The sequence below is a fragment of the Eulemur rufifrons genome, chromosome 15, assembly GCF_041146395.1.
Source record: "Eulemur rufifrons isolate Redbay chromosome 15, OSU_ERuf_1, whole genome shotgun sequence".
NCBI classification, from domain to species: Eukaryota; Metazoa; Chordata; class Mammalia; order Primates; family Lemuridae; genus Eulemur; species Eulemur rufifrons.
The window spans coordinates 73,068,584-73,088,246 of record NC_090997.1 but is presented as its reverse complement, the minus strand read 5'-3'; the positions used below and the strand labels follow the sequence as shown (position 1 = coordinate 73,088,246).

The 19,663-nt window shown below is 33.6% G+C and overlaps 1 protein-coding gene across 2 annotated transcripts in view; it reads right to left on the bottom strand.

Moving 5' to 3' along the window:
• Window positions 1–697: 697 nt before the first annotated feature.
• HSF2 (heat shock transcription factor 2) overlaps window positions 698–19,663 on the bottom strand; it is a 32,941-nt gene continuing 13,975 nt past the window's right edge. Inside the window, exons 4-13 of one of the 2 annotated variants that reach the window (XM_069487955.1) lie at window positions 18,784–18,908; window positions 16,416–16,491; window positions 13,727–13,788; window positions 12,698–12,785; window positions 10,967–11,115; window positions 10,314–10,553; window positions 9,580–9,685; window positions 5,188–5,241; window positions 2,402–2,486; window positions 698–1,954 (exon numbers count right to left, since the gene is read on the bottom strand). In XM_069487955.1, coding sequence (XP_069344056.1) covers window positions 1,659–1,954; window positions 2,402–2,486; window positions 5,188–5,241; window positions 9,580–9,685; window positions 10,314–10,553; window positions 10,967–11,115; window positions 12,698–12,785; window positions 13,727–13,788; window positions 16,416–16,491; window positions 18,784–18,908 — 1,281 coding nt within the window. In that variant the 3' untranslated portion in view covers window positions 698–1,658. The remainder of the gene's footprint in view (window positions 1,955–2,401; window positions 2,487–5,187; window positions 5,242–9,579; window positions 9,686–10,313; window positions 10,554–10,966; window positions 11,116–12,697; window positions 12,786–13,726; window positions 13,789–16,415; window positions 16,492–18,783; window positions 18,909–19,663) is intronic. The other variant, XM_069487956.1, reaches the window with a different exon arrangement.

Genomic DNA, 19,663 nt, shown 5'->3' with positions numbered 1-19,663 from the left:
TCAATTACCTCCCTGGTAGTTTTTAAGTTTTTCAAAATTATTTTTAGAGTGCTTTTAGAGCTCCAAAATGCCCAAGGAGATGAAAATTGATCATATCCTACAATGAGAAAGGGAAGGAAAAGAGAAAACGTCTCTTCAGTTTTCTTCTTTCAGTTTCTAAACTCCTCTTATTACCTTAACAATCTTTAAGAAAGTGATCTATTCAGGTCATGTAGAAAACTGTTTCAGGGTTTTGAATTCATCAAGATCCCAGTGTCAGAATCAAGTACTTTGGGCTCTAACATCTTTCTAAGGAAGGGTTTCCTATCTTTCTGCAATAGGCCTTACTTTGAATATTTACATCATAGTAAAAGAAATTCTAAGACACTGAGATGTAATATGGCCTTTGAAATTCATCATTAAATAGCCCTATCCAATATTGAGATATTAACTGCAGTACTTCCAGCCCTCTACCTGAAGGTAGAATTCTTCAAGTGATAAAATGCCTTGGCCTTGCATTAAGTCTCTAAAATTCTTGTGAGCAACTTTCAAAAGGGAGGAGATTTGACTATTTCTCTTACCTTATCTCAGGGCAAAAATTAATAGGCCCTTGGTGGCATCCAGTGATAATGGTCTTACCTCATTCGGGACAATGAGAGGCACACTTCACTCAATTTTTTATTAGAAATACAGAAAGCTAGCCAGTAAAATTTTTAACAAAGAACTTTAAAATACATTAAATTTTGAGACATATTACTCCCTCGTAGCAATATACAGTCTGTTTTTTGAGATGAGGCACAAAGATGTTGGTATGACTCATTAAGAATAATGGACAACAGACAGTTTAAAGCCACTCCCTCTTATGAGGAAAAAAAAAAGTTTCATTCATGTGGGTGTCACCTCTAAAGAAGACACATAGCAGACACTACTACTCAACATCCATTATATTTATTTTACTAAATAGTATGGTTCAAAAAACACAAACCAGAAAACCTTTACTTAAAATTAGTCCAACTAAGTGGATGGGGTTGACTCCACCCCATTCCCCCCCCCTTCTTTCTATGTATATGGAGCTGGAACCTTATCAGACAGTGAGCACTCTTGGAAACTTTGCCTTTTCTATTGAGTATGAATGAACTTTTTTGAACATAAATGAACTTCTCTGAACCAAGATAGACAAATGAAGTCTTACAAGATACAGGCACTTTATGTTCCCAGTTTTAAAAATAAGCCAAGTGAAAAATATTTAATAAAAGTAACCGGAACAGAGAAAGCTTTAGGAGTTCTACCGTTAGTTCAAATGACTTACACTCAATGCAAACAGACAGCATCAAACAAGTAAAACAAACACAAACAAAAGTTTAACTGGGGTTAATGGTCAGATTTGTTTAAAAAAAAAGAATCCAATTTACTACAATTGGAGAAAAATGACCACTTGAATCCAACTTAAAGATATGCCAATAATGTGCATTAAATCTGTGTACTTATGCAGCTGAGTAACATCTGAAAGCTTTGCAAGAATGTGTGGTTAGTGAGAAAAAGCAAAAGGTGCTTTTATTCCACAGTATCTGATTAAACAAAACAAAGCAATTTACAAAAAAAAGTACCAAATGATACTTTAAAATAAATAGTTCATCATTTTGATGAATATATACATGTAGAGTCCACTTCTTGGGTATTTAGCTATCTAAAAGTGGCATATCACTATCCAGAGGTGCAGGAGCAAGTTCGCATAAATAAAACAGTGTAGCTTCACTAGCTTCAGCTTCAGTCAATGGCTCCAGGCGAACAAGCTTACTTTGGGTTGGTTCTGGGTCTAGGCTGCTATCCAGAAGCTCATCAACTTCTATGGGTTTATCTACAGAGGACATAACTTCTGATGATGCTGTTGTACTCCCCTGTTCAACAGTAGAAGCAGGGTTCCCATCAAGGAATGCAAGAAGTGGAAAGGCAGTGTACTGGATAAGCTGCTTATCTATAAAGATCAGAAAAACACTTTTTTTATCACCAGCTTATACTATGTTCAAGCCAAAGGGAGAAAAATGAGAACAGAGATGTGCACATATGCAATCACCACTCTTATATAGCCAAACAAAAAATGACACGATGCTTTGTGTCAGTAAATTTAAAAATTTGCAAGTCAGAGAAGTTAGTCTTTACTCAACAATAAGAAATGAGGTTCTTTTAGTTCTCCTAAAGTTAAATAACAACAAACAAGCAAACCCCGCCCCCAACCTTAAGAACTGTTACCTCACCTATTCAATTTTCTCTATATGCTGGAACCTTGACACACTATGCACAGAAGTGAAGCCAGCATATTTTTGTTCAATTGTTAAATATGACAAGACTTTCCTTGGTTTGCATTTGTTTCTACATAGGATTGAAAAAATTCTATAGAAGCTAATACTATATCTATACCTACCTGGTTTGGATTTAGATTTTCTTCCCTCTTCTGAAACTGGCTGAACTACATTGTTCTTGGTAGTGTCTAATCCTTTATTCTCAGACTACAAGAAAAAAAAAATATATATAAAAGTACTTGTTTCATATTTTATATGTTCCTGAAAAATATCAAAAAAAAAATTGATAACATAAATATTGGTATATTATCTGAAATATATGCGAAGGGGGAACATCAGGAAAAATGGACTACAGAGAGAAATTTGAGTAGAAGTATCAAGAATGGTTAAGAAAACTATTATTGTCACCAAGGGGATGAAACAAAGAATCTGAACTAGAATGATAATAACTGTGAAATGGAAAGGTTATCTCAAATAGAATAGACAGAATTTGTCAAGGGTAAAAGATGGGAATGAATCAAAAACAACTGGTTTCAAAATGCTAATTTAGAGATAACTCTTTAAGCAATTAAATTCATTTTAAACAGTTTTGATCAAAAAATGTATTACATATTTCACTCATAAACACTATACTTAGCATTAGCAAACATATGTAGAATAGCTCAGGATTACATGGTGACATCCTGAAAACTATTTGTCCCTACACTTAGAAGCCTCAAAGTTGAGGTGGTGCTTCTTCTTGTCCTTTTTGTGGCTCCTTAAGTTCCTTTCTGTCCTTTAAATCGCTTCTTTCAACCACTGTCTTCTCCCCTTACATCTGATTGTAGTAGGGAAACTAAATCCTTAATGTTGTTAAATTCTTCAGTGTTCTTTTCACCGATGTTCAAATTCTGAGGTGCAGAGGTTCACAATTTTTCCTCAATAGCTGTAAATCCCAGACACCTGCAAGTCCCAGATATCTGCATGCTGTTTAAGTATACATGATATAATAAACATCTATAAACTAATTTTAATGATTCCCGATATTCATCATAAAATGATGCAGTGTAAGTTTCAGGATTCAGAGAAGAAAATGGTTTCCAAAATATAATAAAAACTACTAAACCTTTCTAAAAATTTGCAAAAAATTTTTTTATCATTTAGCATTCACAATACATACATAAACATTAATCCAATGATACCTATTTTTGTACTTCCTAAAATAGGTATTTTCCAAAGATGCTACTGTTATTCTAAAACATGAGAACCAGGATGACAAAAGGGTTTCATTGTTCCAATGCAAATTCTCATTCATTACAGTGGCCACGTAGATTGCTGTACTGAGGAATATAAGGCATTCTGATTTATTAGGAAAGTGTTGTAATCCATGCCATATAATACCTGCCACAAGCAAGGGAATGACAGCTGATATGCTAATTATTTGAAAACGTTAATCTGGATTCAGAACTATAATGAAAACTCACTCTCTAATTTTTTCATAATATTATAGAGCAATATCCAATTTGCTCCTTAACTGCTATTTCTGAAAACTGTATCCAAGCTACTGGTTTTGGGAATAAGGAAGATGATCCAAGAATAAAGAATGATTGATTCAATGTCTACCAATAAAAAGTAAAGCACATTCTCTAAATGAATGTATGAGTCCATTCAACAGGTCTATCACTTAGTAACATTCAATACGACCATATTTACTGAAACACAGAGCTAAGGTGTTCCACAGAATCTTATAATGTAAATCTAGGCAAACTATGGTCCATATGCCAAATTCAGCATGCTGCCTTGTCTATAAATAAAGCTTTACTGGAACACAGCCACATACTAAGTATTTGTATCTGCTTTTGCACTAGAACTGCAGAACTAAGTAGCTAAAATAGAGAACATATGGCCTGCAAAACCAAAAACATTTACTACTGGCCCTCTACAGAAAAAGTATTCTAACTTCTAATATAAATCATCCAGATACTGAATGTATAATCAACTTCTTAGTTCACAATTTCATAAATCCTTTTAGCTCATGCTGTAACTTTGAAAATATAGGAAATGTGGTCAAGCTATCCTCAACATTCCACCCCTATTCACTAAGATTTATTTGAGATGTGCTCATTTTTGGACTACAAAGAACAAGAATAAAACTAAAGTTCTGACTTTACCGATCTGGAATATGGACTTGATTTACCTTTTATGTTCAATGAAAAACAAGGGTTACTAAACAAGGTAGAGGAAGTATATATGTATCCAAGACAATAAGTTATACTAAATAACAATGATTTATAAACATCTGCTCTAACAACTTCAAATTGTCCTTACTACTCACTAGGAAACCAGTTCTAAAGACTCTCCTGTCAGCATTTGCTGAACCCAGGTTCCTGCGTTTAAAAAAATAATAATCTTTATTACTTAAAAAAAAAAAAGTCCAAAACCCATACATCACCGTTCCATCTTCTCCTCCAATTAATAAAAATTCCTGAGTTTTTACTGCATGCTAATAAAACAAAGGAACATATAGGAAAATATGGGTACCAGTAAATTTTCAATAAAAAATGCTGAGAAGCTGTTTAAAGAAGAAGAATGTAAAATGTAGCACATAAAACATGAAGAAATGTCTTAATCATTTATTTCAAAGATATATACCTCAATATGCCAAGTTCAGCTACGTGATCTCCCAGCACCAAAAGAAGCTGATTTCATACTGGTAGTTAATCCCACAAGTTCCAGCAGAATTGGGCAATAACTTACCACATAACCAAAAGCTAATTTTTCATTTAGAATTTTATTACCTTGATCACAAACATTAGGTAAGAATATAAAATGCTTTTTGTAACTGGGAGTGATACTGCTCTCTGCTTACTAGGGGCTTTTTTCAGATATTTATAGCTATGGGTCCTGAGCAACATGAATTAAAACTTACTTTTGTATTATTGATGTAATCTGTGGGACTCATCTGCACAGAACTAGTGAAAAGCTGAAAGACCAAACAAGAAACATAAGTTTAAAAAAATATTAAAAAAGAACTGTGTGTTCAAAATTTTTATACAGCCAAGTTGGGTGAAGAGATGTAGCTCCTGCACTAGGAAGTTTACATATAGTAAACAAGTTTGGAAGAGAAAAGCAGGAAACCAAAAGAAAAACAAATAAAAGCAGAATAAGATAGCCCATGCATTAGATAGAATTTTATGTTGTAAGAATTTCTTATAAAACAGTGGGATAAATCACTTGAGACAATGGTGGTTTTCCCCACCTCCCCTCTCCTTCATGATTCTCTATTCAATTGCATTTCCTTTATTTTTTTCTCTAAGTGCCTTTGGCCTTAAGTGGCCCAGGCTGAGATCTGTGCTCTGACACTAAGACTTCACTGAATACCTGCTAATCAGGTAACATATTTATAGAATCTGCTCTACGACAGTGTCTCCTAAACTATACCTCAAGCAGAGCCCTCTGACAAAATGGCAAATCTACTTGTTGGTTCTATTCATCTTACCTAGTGAGGGAAGTCAGTGCTAAGACAACTGCTTATTGTACTCCTCAGTCCAGCCAGTTTACAGATAAAATTGTTTAAGTAATAGGCTTCAAAGTCATTCATTACACAAGGATTTACTGAGCATCTAAGAAATAATTGTCATCATTAAGAATACAAGTTAAAGATGTTATTCTTGCTCTCCAGGAGCTTACAATCTAAAGGATGAGGTAAGACCAACATCAAACAGTAATACACACAATCCAGTATTTTAACAAAGGATGGTGGGGCTCAACAGTACTAAGGAGTTAAGAGAACGAGAAGGGAGGAAAGTACATACAGACACACACACGATCAAACAAAAAGGCTTTGAAACAACTATGTAATATATATCAGTACCTGCATAATGTTAGGTTAGAACTTGAAAAGGAGAGGATGAAGGGTATAGTACATTGGTATAACATTAGCAACAACAAAGAGAGTATGTTCCAGAAATAGGTAAGACCATTGAATATAGAAATAACAGAAGTTCTGAATTGAATAGTGAGTTATATACACAGGTATATAACAAATAACAACAGAAGTTCTGAATTGAATAGTGAGTTATATACACAGATTCAAAAAGTACAGTGAAGTCAGTGGATGAGGCCATATCCTCTCAGCAATAAAGCCTTGGGAATGGCCTGACCAACGAAATAAGGTCATTTTATGAGAATGAGCATACCAAATGGTTTACAGGATAGAATGAAATGCAGAGAAGCCACAGGTAGATCCTTCTTCCATTCTCTCTAGACATTAATTCTTCTCCTTAAAGTTCCACATTCACAGTAGTCCTATAAAAATCCCTGGCTTTTCCTTTTCATTTCCTCTTTCTCCTTTCATTCCAACTACCATTCCCAGAAAAGAAAAGACAGCTCAGATCCTTGAGAGTAGATAGTTACACATGACAACTAATCTCTGCCAGTTCAGCCTGTTATTCCGTAACAGGCCTAACCAGATTTTGCCCCTACTGAGGGTGGCACCTCAGGAGGGCCAGCAGTGTAAGCTCTTGTCTTCCCCTCCTTTGCCCCACAACCCATACCCCATTGACTCAGGAATATCTTACATGTATTCCCAGCAGACAAATGATATAAAGTAGAAAAAAAGAGATCATATGTTAATATGAGCTGACACAGCTGGTTGAATTGTAAGGCCAGGCCCCTCCTGCTGGCTACACTCTGAGATACCCAATACTGAACTCTGTAGAAAGAAGCTATTCTTCAGCACATTTATTCATATTTTTACCATCTTTGCCATTCCAGAAAACAAGGTAACTCATAGATTTTTTGTTTATGACAATACAGCATAATTCAAGGATGAAATAATGAGGCTCTAGAATGAGAGAAGCAAAAGTGGGAACAGAGAGTAGGGATGCCTTGTGAATACTATTTTAGAAAACAGACAGGACTCAGTGAGTGATGAGATAAAGATTAAAAAAAAGGGAAACCAAGGTGATTCTGCGATAACTATCCTGGGTGATTAAACAGAAGTCTGATACCACTATAGAAAATAAGAAAGCTATAAAGGGTAACTAATATAGAGAATAAAGGAAAGTACAGCATTGAACACAATCTTAGGCAAGATATAATTGATGATCACAAAGGCATGGAATTAGAATTTATGCCAAATTTACTTCAAAAAATGTTAAGAGCTGGAGATATATATTTGAGAGCAATCTCACAAGCCAAAATCACATTACATAGGAAGAGTAGAAAAAGAAGGTAGAAAAAAATAAGAAGGAGGATAAAAGATTGGGTGCATTGGGAATGCCCGTAAGTTAAGACATTAGAAAAAAGAAAACCTCTTAGAGAAAACAGAGATGGTTAGGCGGACAGGAAAAGAACAAAAAAGTCCAGTGCCTCTAAAGTCAATGAAAAAAGTTCTGTTGTACAGAACACTCGTTAATAATAGTGTTAATTATTTATAATTCTTGCAATAGTCCTTTATGTTAGGCAGTAGTCACATTTAATAGATGAGAAAATCAGGTAAGAGAGGTTAATTTTCCAAGGTTAGTAACGTACGTAGCTAGTAAATAACATGAGTCAGTAATGGAACCAGACTTATCTGAATCAAAACAAACCTTCTTCCACTAGCCCATTGGACTGATTTAGCAAAACAAACCAAAAAACCACACACAGTCTACTTACAATGAATAGAAAACCAAGATAACACAGACAGCACAGGATTAGAGTAAATAAGCACAACAATATAAGGTTTCAGAAAAAAACAGAGTAAAAAAGAGGTAACAAATATAACCACTCATTTCTAACGTTTTGTAGTGAAAAAGTTAGAGAAACAGAATGGTAAACGAGCAAAATGTCAAAATGCTTGTTTTCTAAGAAAGAGAAGATCTGTACTATTAAAGGCACATGGGAAAGACTAAGGACAGGGGAAAAAATATATACAGACAGCAGGCAGCAGTATAAATTAGCTTTAAAGAGGAAGTAAGCATTTCCTCTAAGAAGAAAAGATATGAAATTGGAAACAGACACACCTTATGAGAGGACCAGGGCACAGTGAATTATCTTCTGTGAATAGGGAGGAGCTGGCTGGATAAGATCTTGAGGACAAGTGTGATAAATGTTCCAAAGCTGAATTAAAATGACCTAGGTTAAAGACTGCAAAGATTTGTAAATGGCTAGAATTATGGGATTTTACTTCATTCTTAGTGATCTAAAGGGAAGATATTTTAAAAGGTCCCTGGATTCTAGAGTGGAGATAAGAGCTGATAGAATCAAGAAGGTCTGTCAGGTTACCATTAACAAGTTGAAGTAGGTCATCAACATGAATGCTGAATTCACTTAATATAGTTACACAGGTCAGCATGGAAAGGAAATCTTCAAAGAAAGTGAAATCCACTCTCAGAGGTGTTGATGATTTGGAAAGGGTGATAGAGTCACAGATCATTGACAATGACTGATGAAAAGTATAGGAGTACAGTGGTAAATTAATGGACTTGAAATAAGATTGAGAGTAGAAAGGACTAATTCCTTTAGCCTCATTGAGAGGTTCTTAAAAGAGTAAAACTATAGAATCTTTTGATGTGAGAGAAGCTGCAACTTAAGGCAAGAAACACAGAAAAAGGAGAACAAAACTTTTCTGGATAAAAAAAGAAAGCTGTTCACAACAGAAAATGGACAAAGGACAGAGAAAAAGATTCATCTGAGCAGGACCAGGCCATCTAGGAAGCTTTAGGTAAGGGAAGAAGGAATAGCAGGAACAAGAGGGAAGACAGTGAGAAAGATGATTAGTGCCAGAAATGGTAGATAAGGATTCACAGCCCAGACAATATTGGAGTCAATTTCATAGAGATGGTCGTGGAGACTGAAGCAGGGGAACCTTGGGACTCAAGACATAAAAATATAGCAAATATATTAAAAATATATTTGAATAGAAAATGTTAATTCCCAAAGTATTAATAAATGTGTCCATGTTATTTCTTAGCTAAGTACCTCTATTACTAATTTTTACAGATTTCTATTCAGTAACAATTTATCCCAGAGCAAAACATAACACAGTGACAAGTCTAGACAAGACCTAGATTTAATAGTACTGCTGAACAGATTTGATATGTTGTCACAGGGGATTAACTGAACTGCCCTATTCAGGAGCAGGTAGTGATTACCCTCCTTCAAAGTCCCAAACCCATTTGTTCCTTCTTTCTGATAAATAAAACCACCCATTTTAAAAAAAGAAAATGCAGAAACAACAGTGTATAATACAAAAAAAAAAAGATGTGACCACTTTTAAATAACATACATAAATACATAAATCACCAGTACAGAAAAGATTATCCAAAGTACCTACATCAACCAGGAGATCTGGGTCTATGCTAAACTGTCTTCCTGACAGCATGGCTTGGAAGTCCTCTAAACTGCAATCAATACTGTCAAGATAATCCAACAGCTCAACCCTAACAAAAAAAGACAAAAAAAAAAAAACAAATGTTAGGTTTCCTTGTTTTTATATTTAAAAATCACCATTACAACCTGGTTAGGTAAAATATTGCTAGCAACTGCTGAATCCTTACCAGTTCTTAATCTCAAGGGAGTTTAAGATTTGGGATTTCTGAAAAGGTGGTTAACTGAGAACTCACAGCCTTTACACAAAACTTTAGTATTTGCAGAAAAAAGCTTCTGCAACACAGTCTGATTCACCTTTTTTCCTCTATACCATTATAAAATGTTTAAACTCATTACTGATTATAAGTTTTCTTTATGTTACAAAATAAGTCCCTTAATAGAAATTATATTATTCTATATAGTCCTAATACAAAGACAAACACACAAAATCACAAACACCTTATGTATACTCAAAACAAGTATTTCATTAAAGAAATGTGAGGAACTGCAGGAAAATCCAAAGACTACTCTTGGGATGATTAAATTCCTTTCATTACAGAGCTCAACCCTGAACAAAATAGAGAAAGATAGACTACATGGGCTTATCATCTCAAAGGAAGATCACTCAAAGAGTAACAGAATATGTGAAGTGAACACAGAAAGCAAATAATTTTAGAAAATATCTAGATGAGCACTCACTTTCCCAAAAGATTGATGTTATCATTCAAAATGGAATCCATCATGGTCACAGGATCTTCTGTGGTCAGACTGGATGAGCCATTTAGCTGGACAGCACTAGACATGAGAGGGTTGGTGCCATCATTGCCTGAACTTAGGGATTCTCTGGCTGGTTCACTCTGCTCTCCACTCTGGATGACAGGTGCATACTCATCTTCATTGTCATCTTCAACAATGACAATATCAGGGTATTGGCTACAGCTAGATTGAACATATGAGAAAGAACCAATTACACTATCAGACAAGTTCAATAAATTCTATCCATTCATTCCCCATGAAAACTCTCTCCCCATACCACATATTGAAAGGCTTAAATTTCCTGAGTAGCTTAATTACAGTATTGATACTTCGTAGGATGTAAGATTATGAAGCATCAATGAAAACTGTTCAACTCCAAAATAAAAAAGTCAATCAATTTTCATTACTTCTTCATTTGGGGGAAAGAAGAGGTGAGGCTTTATCTGGTTGAATAATTTGGCTTAATTATTATATTCAGTTTAATAATCCAAATATGAGACAGATACTAATTTATTAAAGAACAAAGTTTTGAATTTAGCTCTGTAATAAGAAAAGTGATCAATATTTTCATAAATTTTATCTCACAAACTCCTTACTTGGAGGGATCAGATATAACATCCTCATTAGTTTCTGGAATAACTGGGATATTTTCTTCATCTGCATTATCATCAGTAACATCATAAATAATGATGTCATCTGAAATCCGCTCCCTTGGCTTTAAACCTTCAGTCCGACTGTGGGGAACCTAAAAAAATCAGAAGAAAAATACATCTAAAAATTAAAATTATACTATCAAACAAGTTATTTAAAAAGTAACTGGGCACCTAAAGGTAAGCAAAAGAGATATACCCTCTGCTTTTATGCGACTTATATACTAATTGGTATTAATCGCACCAATTCACAGAGGTATGAGGTACATTATGCACATTCTACTTAATTACTTCTTTTACTGTAAAGGACCCTGAAGATGACATGTCTAAGAATGTTTCTATGGAAAGATCTTCAAATCTGAAGTATTTTTATACTTAAAGAGTAAAAAAAAAAGTTTTAAGACCTCACTAGAAATTTCAAGCATAATTATTGATGGCCACTGTGCTGACAAATTATTTCAGCTCAAGATACTCTGTTTTTACACAAATTTTCTTACTCATTAACTAGCTTCACCAATAGAAAGGAAGTACTTCAATTATGTCACAGTTAAATGTCAGCCTGGCTTTTTAGCAATGATTTTTTTTTTTTATTAATATTAAGGTACAAACATATTCAGGCCATAGTTACATTAATAAAGTAAGTTCAATTCTCTAAAGCAAATTAATCATTACTATAATATAAAAAAATCTTCAAATTTAAATACAACAATATGGAGGCAAAATATGGAGGCGAAATATTTTAAAATATATAAATCCAGTTAAATTAAAAAATCTTCATCCGTTTACATAAGCCTTCAATCCTAAAAACAAAATAGTTTTAGGTATGCTTGATTATTCAGAAACAGTGGTGGCAAGAGGAATCAGATGTGAGGTTAACTGATATGCCCAAGAACAAAAATCTTGGTACTTTAATAATAAATCTGAGGCAATATTTACAATTCTAAAATTTGAAAGTAACAATGACAATAAGATAAAAAAGGTTTAGACTCTGGACTGGACTAATTTGCCACTGGATGTAAGTTTGACAAATTATCTGGAGTATGTGACAAAAATGAAGGTAAACAAAAATATTTTGAAATATTTTTTTAAAAAGTTAGAAGCCGTCTATCAGTGCACATTTATAATAAAAGCTAGAAATAAAATAACCAATAGAAGAATGCATATTACATTATATTATTCCATTATCATCTTCAATTAATATTATATAGCATTGAAACAAATGAACTAAATCTCTATGTTTGACAAATCTCAAAAGCAATACAAAGTAACAAAAGCCACACTGCAAAATGATATGTACAAAATGGTATCATTTATATGAAGTTTAGATATATGCAAAATAATATCAAATACTGCTCTTGGATTCGCACATACAAAATGGCCACGGGAATGAAAAATATTAATTCAAGATAGTGATTACCTCTAGGTGAGATGAGAGAGGAAGAAAGGGGAGATGAAAGAGGGAGAGAAATGAACCTGGAAACAGGCAACTGGGACAACTATATTTGTAACGATTTACTTCTTAAAACAAGCTGAAGCAAATACTGAAAAAGGACACGATTTAATAAAACTGTGGTATGAGCACTTATATTATTCTTCACTAAACTCTGAATGTATGAAACACTGCCATAATAAAATCTAGTTTGAGATAAATATAAAATGGACTCCAAAGAAAATTACTTTATGATGGTGATTATCAGTTGGTTCTTTGACTATGTGTTGAAACAGATTCTTCTTTTGGGCTCCATTAGTGTTTAGAAGTAGAGGCCTGAAAATGAAGAACATTCATGAAGTTCAGTGAAGCAAACATACAAGGAATTTAAATTGTTTCTACTTATACACACATGCACACACTCTCTCTCACTTTAACAATGAATAAAAAATTTCAGTAAGAATAAACAAAGAACTCTTAAAAACAATTATATCTTAGGAATAGAAACTGAGGAACAAGAATATCTAGAACTTTTAGTTCTCTATTCTTCTATACCACTTTTGTTATAACAAATTTAACAAACTAGTCTCTCCAGATATACTTCACTGTCTGCTGAACTACACAACTCTTTATGAACTGTCTTTACATAGTAAAAAATAAATAGGTAATATCTTCAGAACTAATTAGGGGAGATAGGGTTAAAGCCACAAAGCTCTAATCATAATCAAGCTTTCCCACTATCTTACAGCCTTACAGATAATCTTTTTCTCTTTCCAACTATTCCTTTTGTCCATTATTCTTCTTATATTTTAGCTGTGACAATGGTAGCTACGGACATTTACTGGTATTACAACCTACAGGTGAGATACAGGTTTAAAAAGACTATTGAGTGGATTAAACATACAAGAGATCAAATAAAATAACTGTTGATTTTTTTTTTCAATATATAGCCTCATTTTTTAGAATTTTCTTCACTCAGGCCTCCCAGTGCTACTTTAAATTGCTAATGTGAATGAAAAATGAATTCTTTATTAACTCCATGTATGTCTATAAAGCGACCTCTTAGGGTAGGCTATCCCTTATCTCTCAAAAACATCAGCAGGATAAAAGCAGTAGAAAATAGTACCACTCTTTAGATGTAAAGAGTATAATTTAACAAGGGAGGACTGTTCTTTTGGGACAACAGGCATACACTACTCAGCAAATATAGGCCATTCATGGTTAAACACTAAAAAGTTTGTATGTATAGGTCAAAACGTTTTATAATAAAAACTTACCTTTTACGTTTTAAACTCACAAGTTGGTTATTTTGAACCAATGTAACAATAAACTGGACAATCTGAAAGGTAAATAAAATAAAAATTCTTCCTATATGACTCTCAATTCTTTATAAAACTAATTCTTTTAAAAACTAATTCAGATGATATACATCCTCTATTCTAAGTCACATATTTTTCACATATTAACATTTGAAATTTGGATGCATCTTACAACTGATGTCTAAAGAAACATACCAGCTTCCAGGAGTTATTTTTTTGGTAATAAGTACAAAACTTGCTTGGATAGAGATCCCAACTTTTTACTTCAAATACTTCCAAGAAGATTACATTACAATGCAAAAGAGAAAACTTGTGTTCAATAGGTGACATTTTTCTTATACAAGGTAATATAATCAGAGGCAAAACAAACTGCCAATCAGCTCAGAATAGATCATAAATTTTCAAGTTAAAAAAAAGTTCACTGGCTGATTCTATAAAGATTAATGATGAGGCGTATCTGTCAAAGCTTCCCTCTGACAATCAAGAGAAACTGATTTAATCTTCAGCATCTGGTTAAATTTTGAGGGAAAACTATTAAACAGATCAAGACATACAAACAAGCCTTCATATTTTATAGCGTGTTTCTGAAAGTATGGTCTATGGACTAGCAGCATTGGTCTAGGAACTTGTTAGACATATAAATTCTTGGGCCTACTGTATAATTGTTGAATGTGAAATACAGAGCATAGGGCCCAGCAATATGTCTAGCAAGCTCTCCAGTATGGCTGGATACTGATATGAGTGAGAACCACTGGCTTAAGGTATGCCTTGAAATTGTATTGTCAACTTCCTAACGGAGCTAAAAAATTGAGGATCAAAGAGGTAGCTATCAGAGCTATCGTATAGCTCTAACATTGTGCATTCCCTCCCCACCAAAAAAGGCTACTCTACAATCAATATCTGTTCAATGGACAAAAATAGATATTTTAACTTAAGAGTTAGAAAACATTAGAGTCTTTGAAAAGAAGGTTAGTCCCTAAAATGTCTATTCAGAAGAAAATACTGACAGCTAATGAAAAGACAACATTTAAGCTTAAAGATACCTATGAACCAATTCAATTTAAATGCTTTTTATTTATAAATTTATGAAAAGATTCTAAAAATATCAGTGGTTGAATTTATAACAACATAAATCATGGACTAAAATTATCCTGAGATTTATTCTACATCTAAGTTCTCTTTTGACATCTCTCCATCATGTTGCACAGGGTTTTTCTCTAAAGATGAGGCATCTAACATTTACAGCATCTAACTTATGTACCTGACGAATCCTTTAACTGGTACCTCACACATACTATTCTCAATTAATCCATGGCCAAAGAGTAAATGGCAGAGTTAGGAACCAATTCCAGAAGGAGAGTAAAAATTATTGGTTGTTATCATGTATTATGTAAGCTCCACTCGCCAAAACACATAGATTCAAACTCAAATTTCAGCAGACAGAATGTTAGTGTTCATTCATGAAAAATTGAAACGTAATATAAATATTTTACCAACCATCCTTGCTTTTAGAAAAAAAAAAAAAAATCTACAGATTATGGAGCATTGAAGCTGATCATTAACTAAAACATTGTTTCCAAAAAACACTAACAGATTTTTCTCCATAAAGTAAAAGTTAAGGTACATCTATTGTTTTAAATTAGATATTCTTAACGGAGCTGTGTATGAGAGTCACCTATAGACATTTTAAAAACGTATGTACTCAGACTAAACACTTAGAATTGAACTCTACTACACTCAACCTTCACTTGCATATTGATTTTTAAAAAAAAAATGGTATATTTATTTTTACTACAGTCCAAAGGCTGCTACTGCTATTCATCTCTGCTCTAAGCCTGTTCCACCAGACCCAGATCCTGTCAGTCATAACCCTATTTTTAGCTCAAGGGCTTTCTGAGCAGGAACAAGTTGAAACTACCCTCCCCCTCAAAAAACCTGTTGCTTAAACTCAGAGTCCAGTTTCCTCATAAGCAAAAAATAGCAGTCTTAATTACTTTTGTTTCACCTCGTATTAAGAAATGAAAGTTGATATCCAAAGATTAAATCACAAGGACACAATGAAACAGAGGGATTCCAATTCCCCCATTAAATATTCAACTCATACTAAAATCTAGGGCCATTTTACAACACTTTATTAACTGCTTTTCTGCATAGACTATTAATGGCATACATTGATAAACCATTTCTTGAACTCATAATACGGTCAATTGATTAGAAAATAACAGTCGTTTATCTTCTGAGATTTTTAACTAAGCCTTTAATAGTTAAAAAAAAAAAAAAATAACCAAAACATAGCAAGGCTGTTTTATAATATTAATTTAAAAAGTCAAGAAATTGGTAGTGTATTAATGGAGCTCCCAACAATAAAATATCTCAAAATTGTTGTATTAGGCAAAAGATCATTTATTAAAAACCACTGAGACATTATCTGGGAGTTTAAAATGACCATCTTTGACTAATGAGAAATGCTTTTATTAAAAAGAATATGTAACACTTAGCTTAACTTGATTTCTTTGTTTTATTTCTTGTGTACTCAATATATAAGAAACTAAGATCAATCACTGACTACTCAATAGAGACTTTTTTGAGTCACAAACAGTACCCATTAAACAAATGTCACATGGTTCTGGGAAAAAGAGCTGCTTACCTTTCGAATAACTTGCTGCTGTTGTGCGTGCTTTGCTCGTAATTCTGACACTTCCTTCCAAAGGGACTCATTTTCACTATGATATAATTAAATAACAAAACAAAATTAGAAAACAAGGCCTCAGTATCTTTAATTAAGAATCCTACAGAACTTAACTATACTTATTTTTACTACATATTTTTATGAGACTAGGAAAACTATGAATTACATAGGAATGTAATTATATAGGTATAACTACCTTGATACAACTCCAGAATCATTCCTTCTTAATCCTAGTAGCTGCTGCTCATGGCAATATAGACACAAAAACTTAAGAAATATACCTACATCATTATAGTAGTTGGCAATTTACTCCTTTTGACAATCTGGCTCATAACTCTTTATTTAAAAAATAAGCTAACCTTTCAACTGTGGCTATACCAAGTAAATTCAGGCCTTGTGAATCACCTCAGGAAACAAAAAAAAGTGACATTTACCTAGCATTTACTATGTTGTAGGTACTATGCTAAGCATTTTATGTGTATTACTTATTTAAAACTTTTCTAAAAACCACCAAGAAAGGAATCATTATCTTTATTTTATAGATGAGGACACTAAGGTAAATTAGTGAATTCACAGAATTTAGGGGACTTGCCAGAGATCATACAAATAATTTGGTGTTAAAGTCAAACTAAAGTTTCAGACATTAAAACTATCTTAGGATCTGTCTCAAACAAAAGCATACGCAAACCACTAAAATGTTTTATTTTTGAAAACCATATCTAAGAATATGATAAACCAATAACTTGCCCAATTTTAATAGTTTCTTTTCCTTCATTCACCATTTTTTATTGAAACTGCACTGTGTTACTAAATGTTATTAACAGCACTGATAATGCTGAGAAGGACAGATAATCCACCCATTAAATGCTTTAATTCTTGATCTTCTGTTAATCTCCACAAAAGCCACCTCCCTTAATCCAAACTATTACAAAAGAGACTACTGATTTCCATATAAAAGTATTGAAAAAAAGATTTTCTTTAATATTTACTGAATATCACATTTTTCTGACTCAAAGTTAAAGATGCTAGTATCTGCCTACTGAAGATAAGTAGAAAATGGCTACTTCTAAGGCTGAAAAGATGATTTGGGAATCCTTTTTCTTAAGGGCTAAACCTGAGATCCAAAAAATTGGGTCAAAAGGCAGCTAGTAAACACAAGATACAAGGTACAGTAAACAGCGTAAGTGGTTAAATAAAATAGGCAAAATGGGAAAGACTAAGGCTTACAATACTTATAAGGCTCAAGGCTTATTCAAAAACAAAAAAAAAATCAAAGTCCAAAGTTCCTCTTTTAATGAAGATATCTGCAGTAAGAATAACTAAACTAATATTCCACATTTGAAATGGGAAAGAGGGTATATAAAATAGCTACTCTCAAGCCCTTGGCACCAATTAGGATAAGTGAAAATCCCAGCTACTTACTAACAAGAGTAATACACATCTACTCTATAAACAAGTTATTACGGTGGCAAGTTAGGATAATGACACCAAGAAATGTAGTAAATAAAGCAGCTATCTTTCTTTAGATAAAAGTTTTGAATAACACATTCCCAAATATATGTGGAAGTAAGTATCAAGTAGGGCAACTTTTTTGTGTCCTTTTTTTCCTACTTTTTGTGTCCTACTTTTTCCTAAGAGGTAAGCCACATAGAGAAATCTTAAGAAACAGCCATAAAAGAAAGGATGGGTAACATGTAGGATTTTTATGACAAGTGTGCCCTCAAGTCTGTGAACACCATATGAAAGCTAATCTAAGTAGAAGCATATTTTCTATACCAACTTAAAGATCTACTGTTTCATCAGTAAGACATACATAAAATTGTTCTGATTTGCTTAGGTTCAGATATTCTTCTAATTACCATAATTAAAACATAATATTGGCCGGGTGTGGTGGCTCAAACCTGTAATCCTAGCACTCTGGGAGGCAGAGGCAAGAGGATCACTCGAGGTAAGGAATTCCAGAACAGCCTCAGCAAGAGTGAGAGCCCGTTTCTACTAAATATAGAAAGAAATTAGCTGAGCAACTAAAAATAGAAAAAATTAGCTGGGTGTGGTGGCGCACGCCTATAGTCCTAGCTACTCGGGAGGCTGAGGCAGGAGGCTGAGGCAAGAGGATCACTTGAGCCCAGAAAAAAAACCCAAAAACATAATATTAGGGTAATGTCTCTGGCCACAAAAGGAATCAATACTTGCAGAAAAATGACCTTTGATCTTGGCTTAAACAAACTGATCTAAGTATTTAAAGCACCAGACAACCTCCAACCCCCAACAAACATACAGGCACCCACCCCCCAAATTAGAATTATATTTGGAAATAATACTTTACCTTTTTAATTCAGAAAGCCTGGACTCAATAGTTTCTTGTTTTATTTGAACCTTCTGGGCACTACTGATAATTTTTGTTAAATCTTCCTGACGAATTTTATTTTCTTCTGGTTTTGAAGATGAAACCTTTCAAAAAGTAAATTTAGAAAATCAAACAAATACTAAACACCAGTGATTGTAATTCAAAGCTTCCCTATGATAAGAGGTTTTTGTAGCCTATTCAGGAATTGAGATCTGGTTCCAAAAGCCCAGGGTAAAATTCTAGAGAAAGAATAAACTTCATAGCTAAATGGGAGAGGAAATATGGAATAATCAGCTTATTTTTTAAGTTTCCATGAGCAGGACAATCTTAGGATCTTTTTGTCCCCCTTCTGCCAAATTCCCTGTAATTTCCCCAAGCTTCTTTGTTACCATATTCCATGTTTTTTGCAGTAATAGCTGCATGGTAGGCTGTCTTCTTTCATAGTCCACCCCTTCTATGAATTTAGTAAAATATTTTAACAAAAGAAATGCATTCAAAAATGTATTACCAAATGCCTACTATGTGCAAGAGACTTACTGGGGGCACTGGATACAAAACACTGAACTACAGAAAAAGCCTTCCAGGGAGCTGGCATACTAGTGGGAGCTAACTTTTTTTTTTTTTTTTTTAACCTAACTTAGGAGTCACCCATCCCATTATAATGAATGACTCCTCACTCTTAATTAGAATATAAACATTTTTCTTCCTCTAGAAAGTGTCTGAAGACTGAGCCCTCAGTAAAGTTGGGGGGGGGGAGAATACAGGAAAATAACTAATTAAAGCTTTATTGGTCTAATTAATCTTAAAAAGGAATACCTGTGTACTTCTGAACAGTCTTAATTTCAGCAGCTGAAATAAA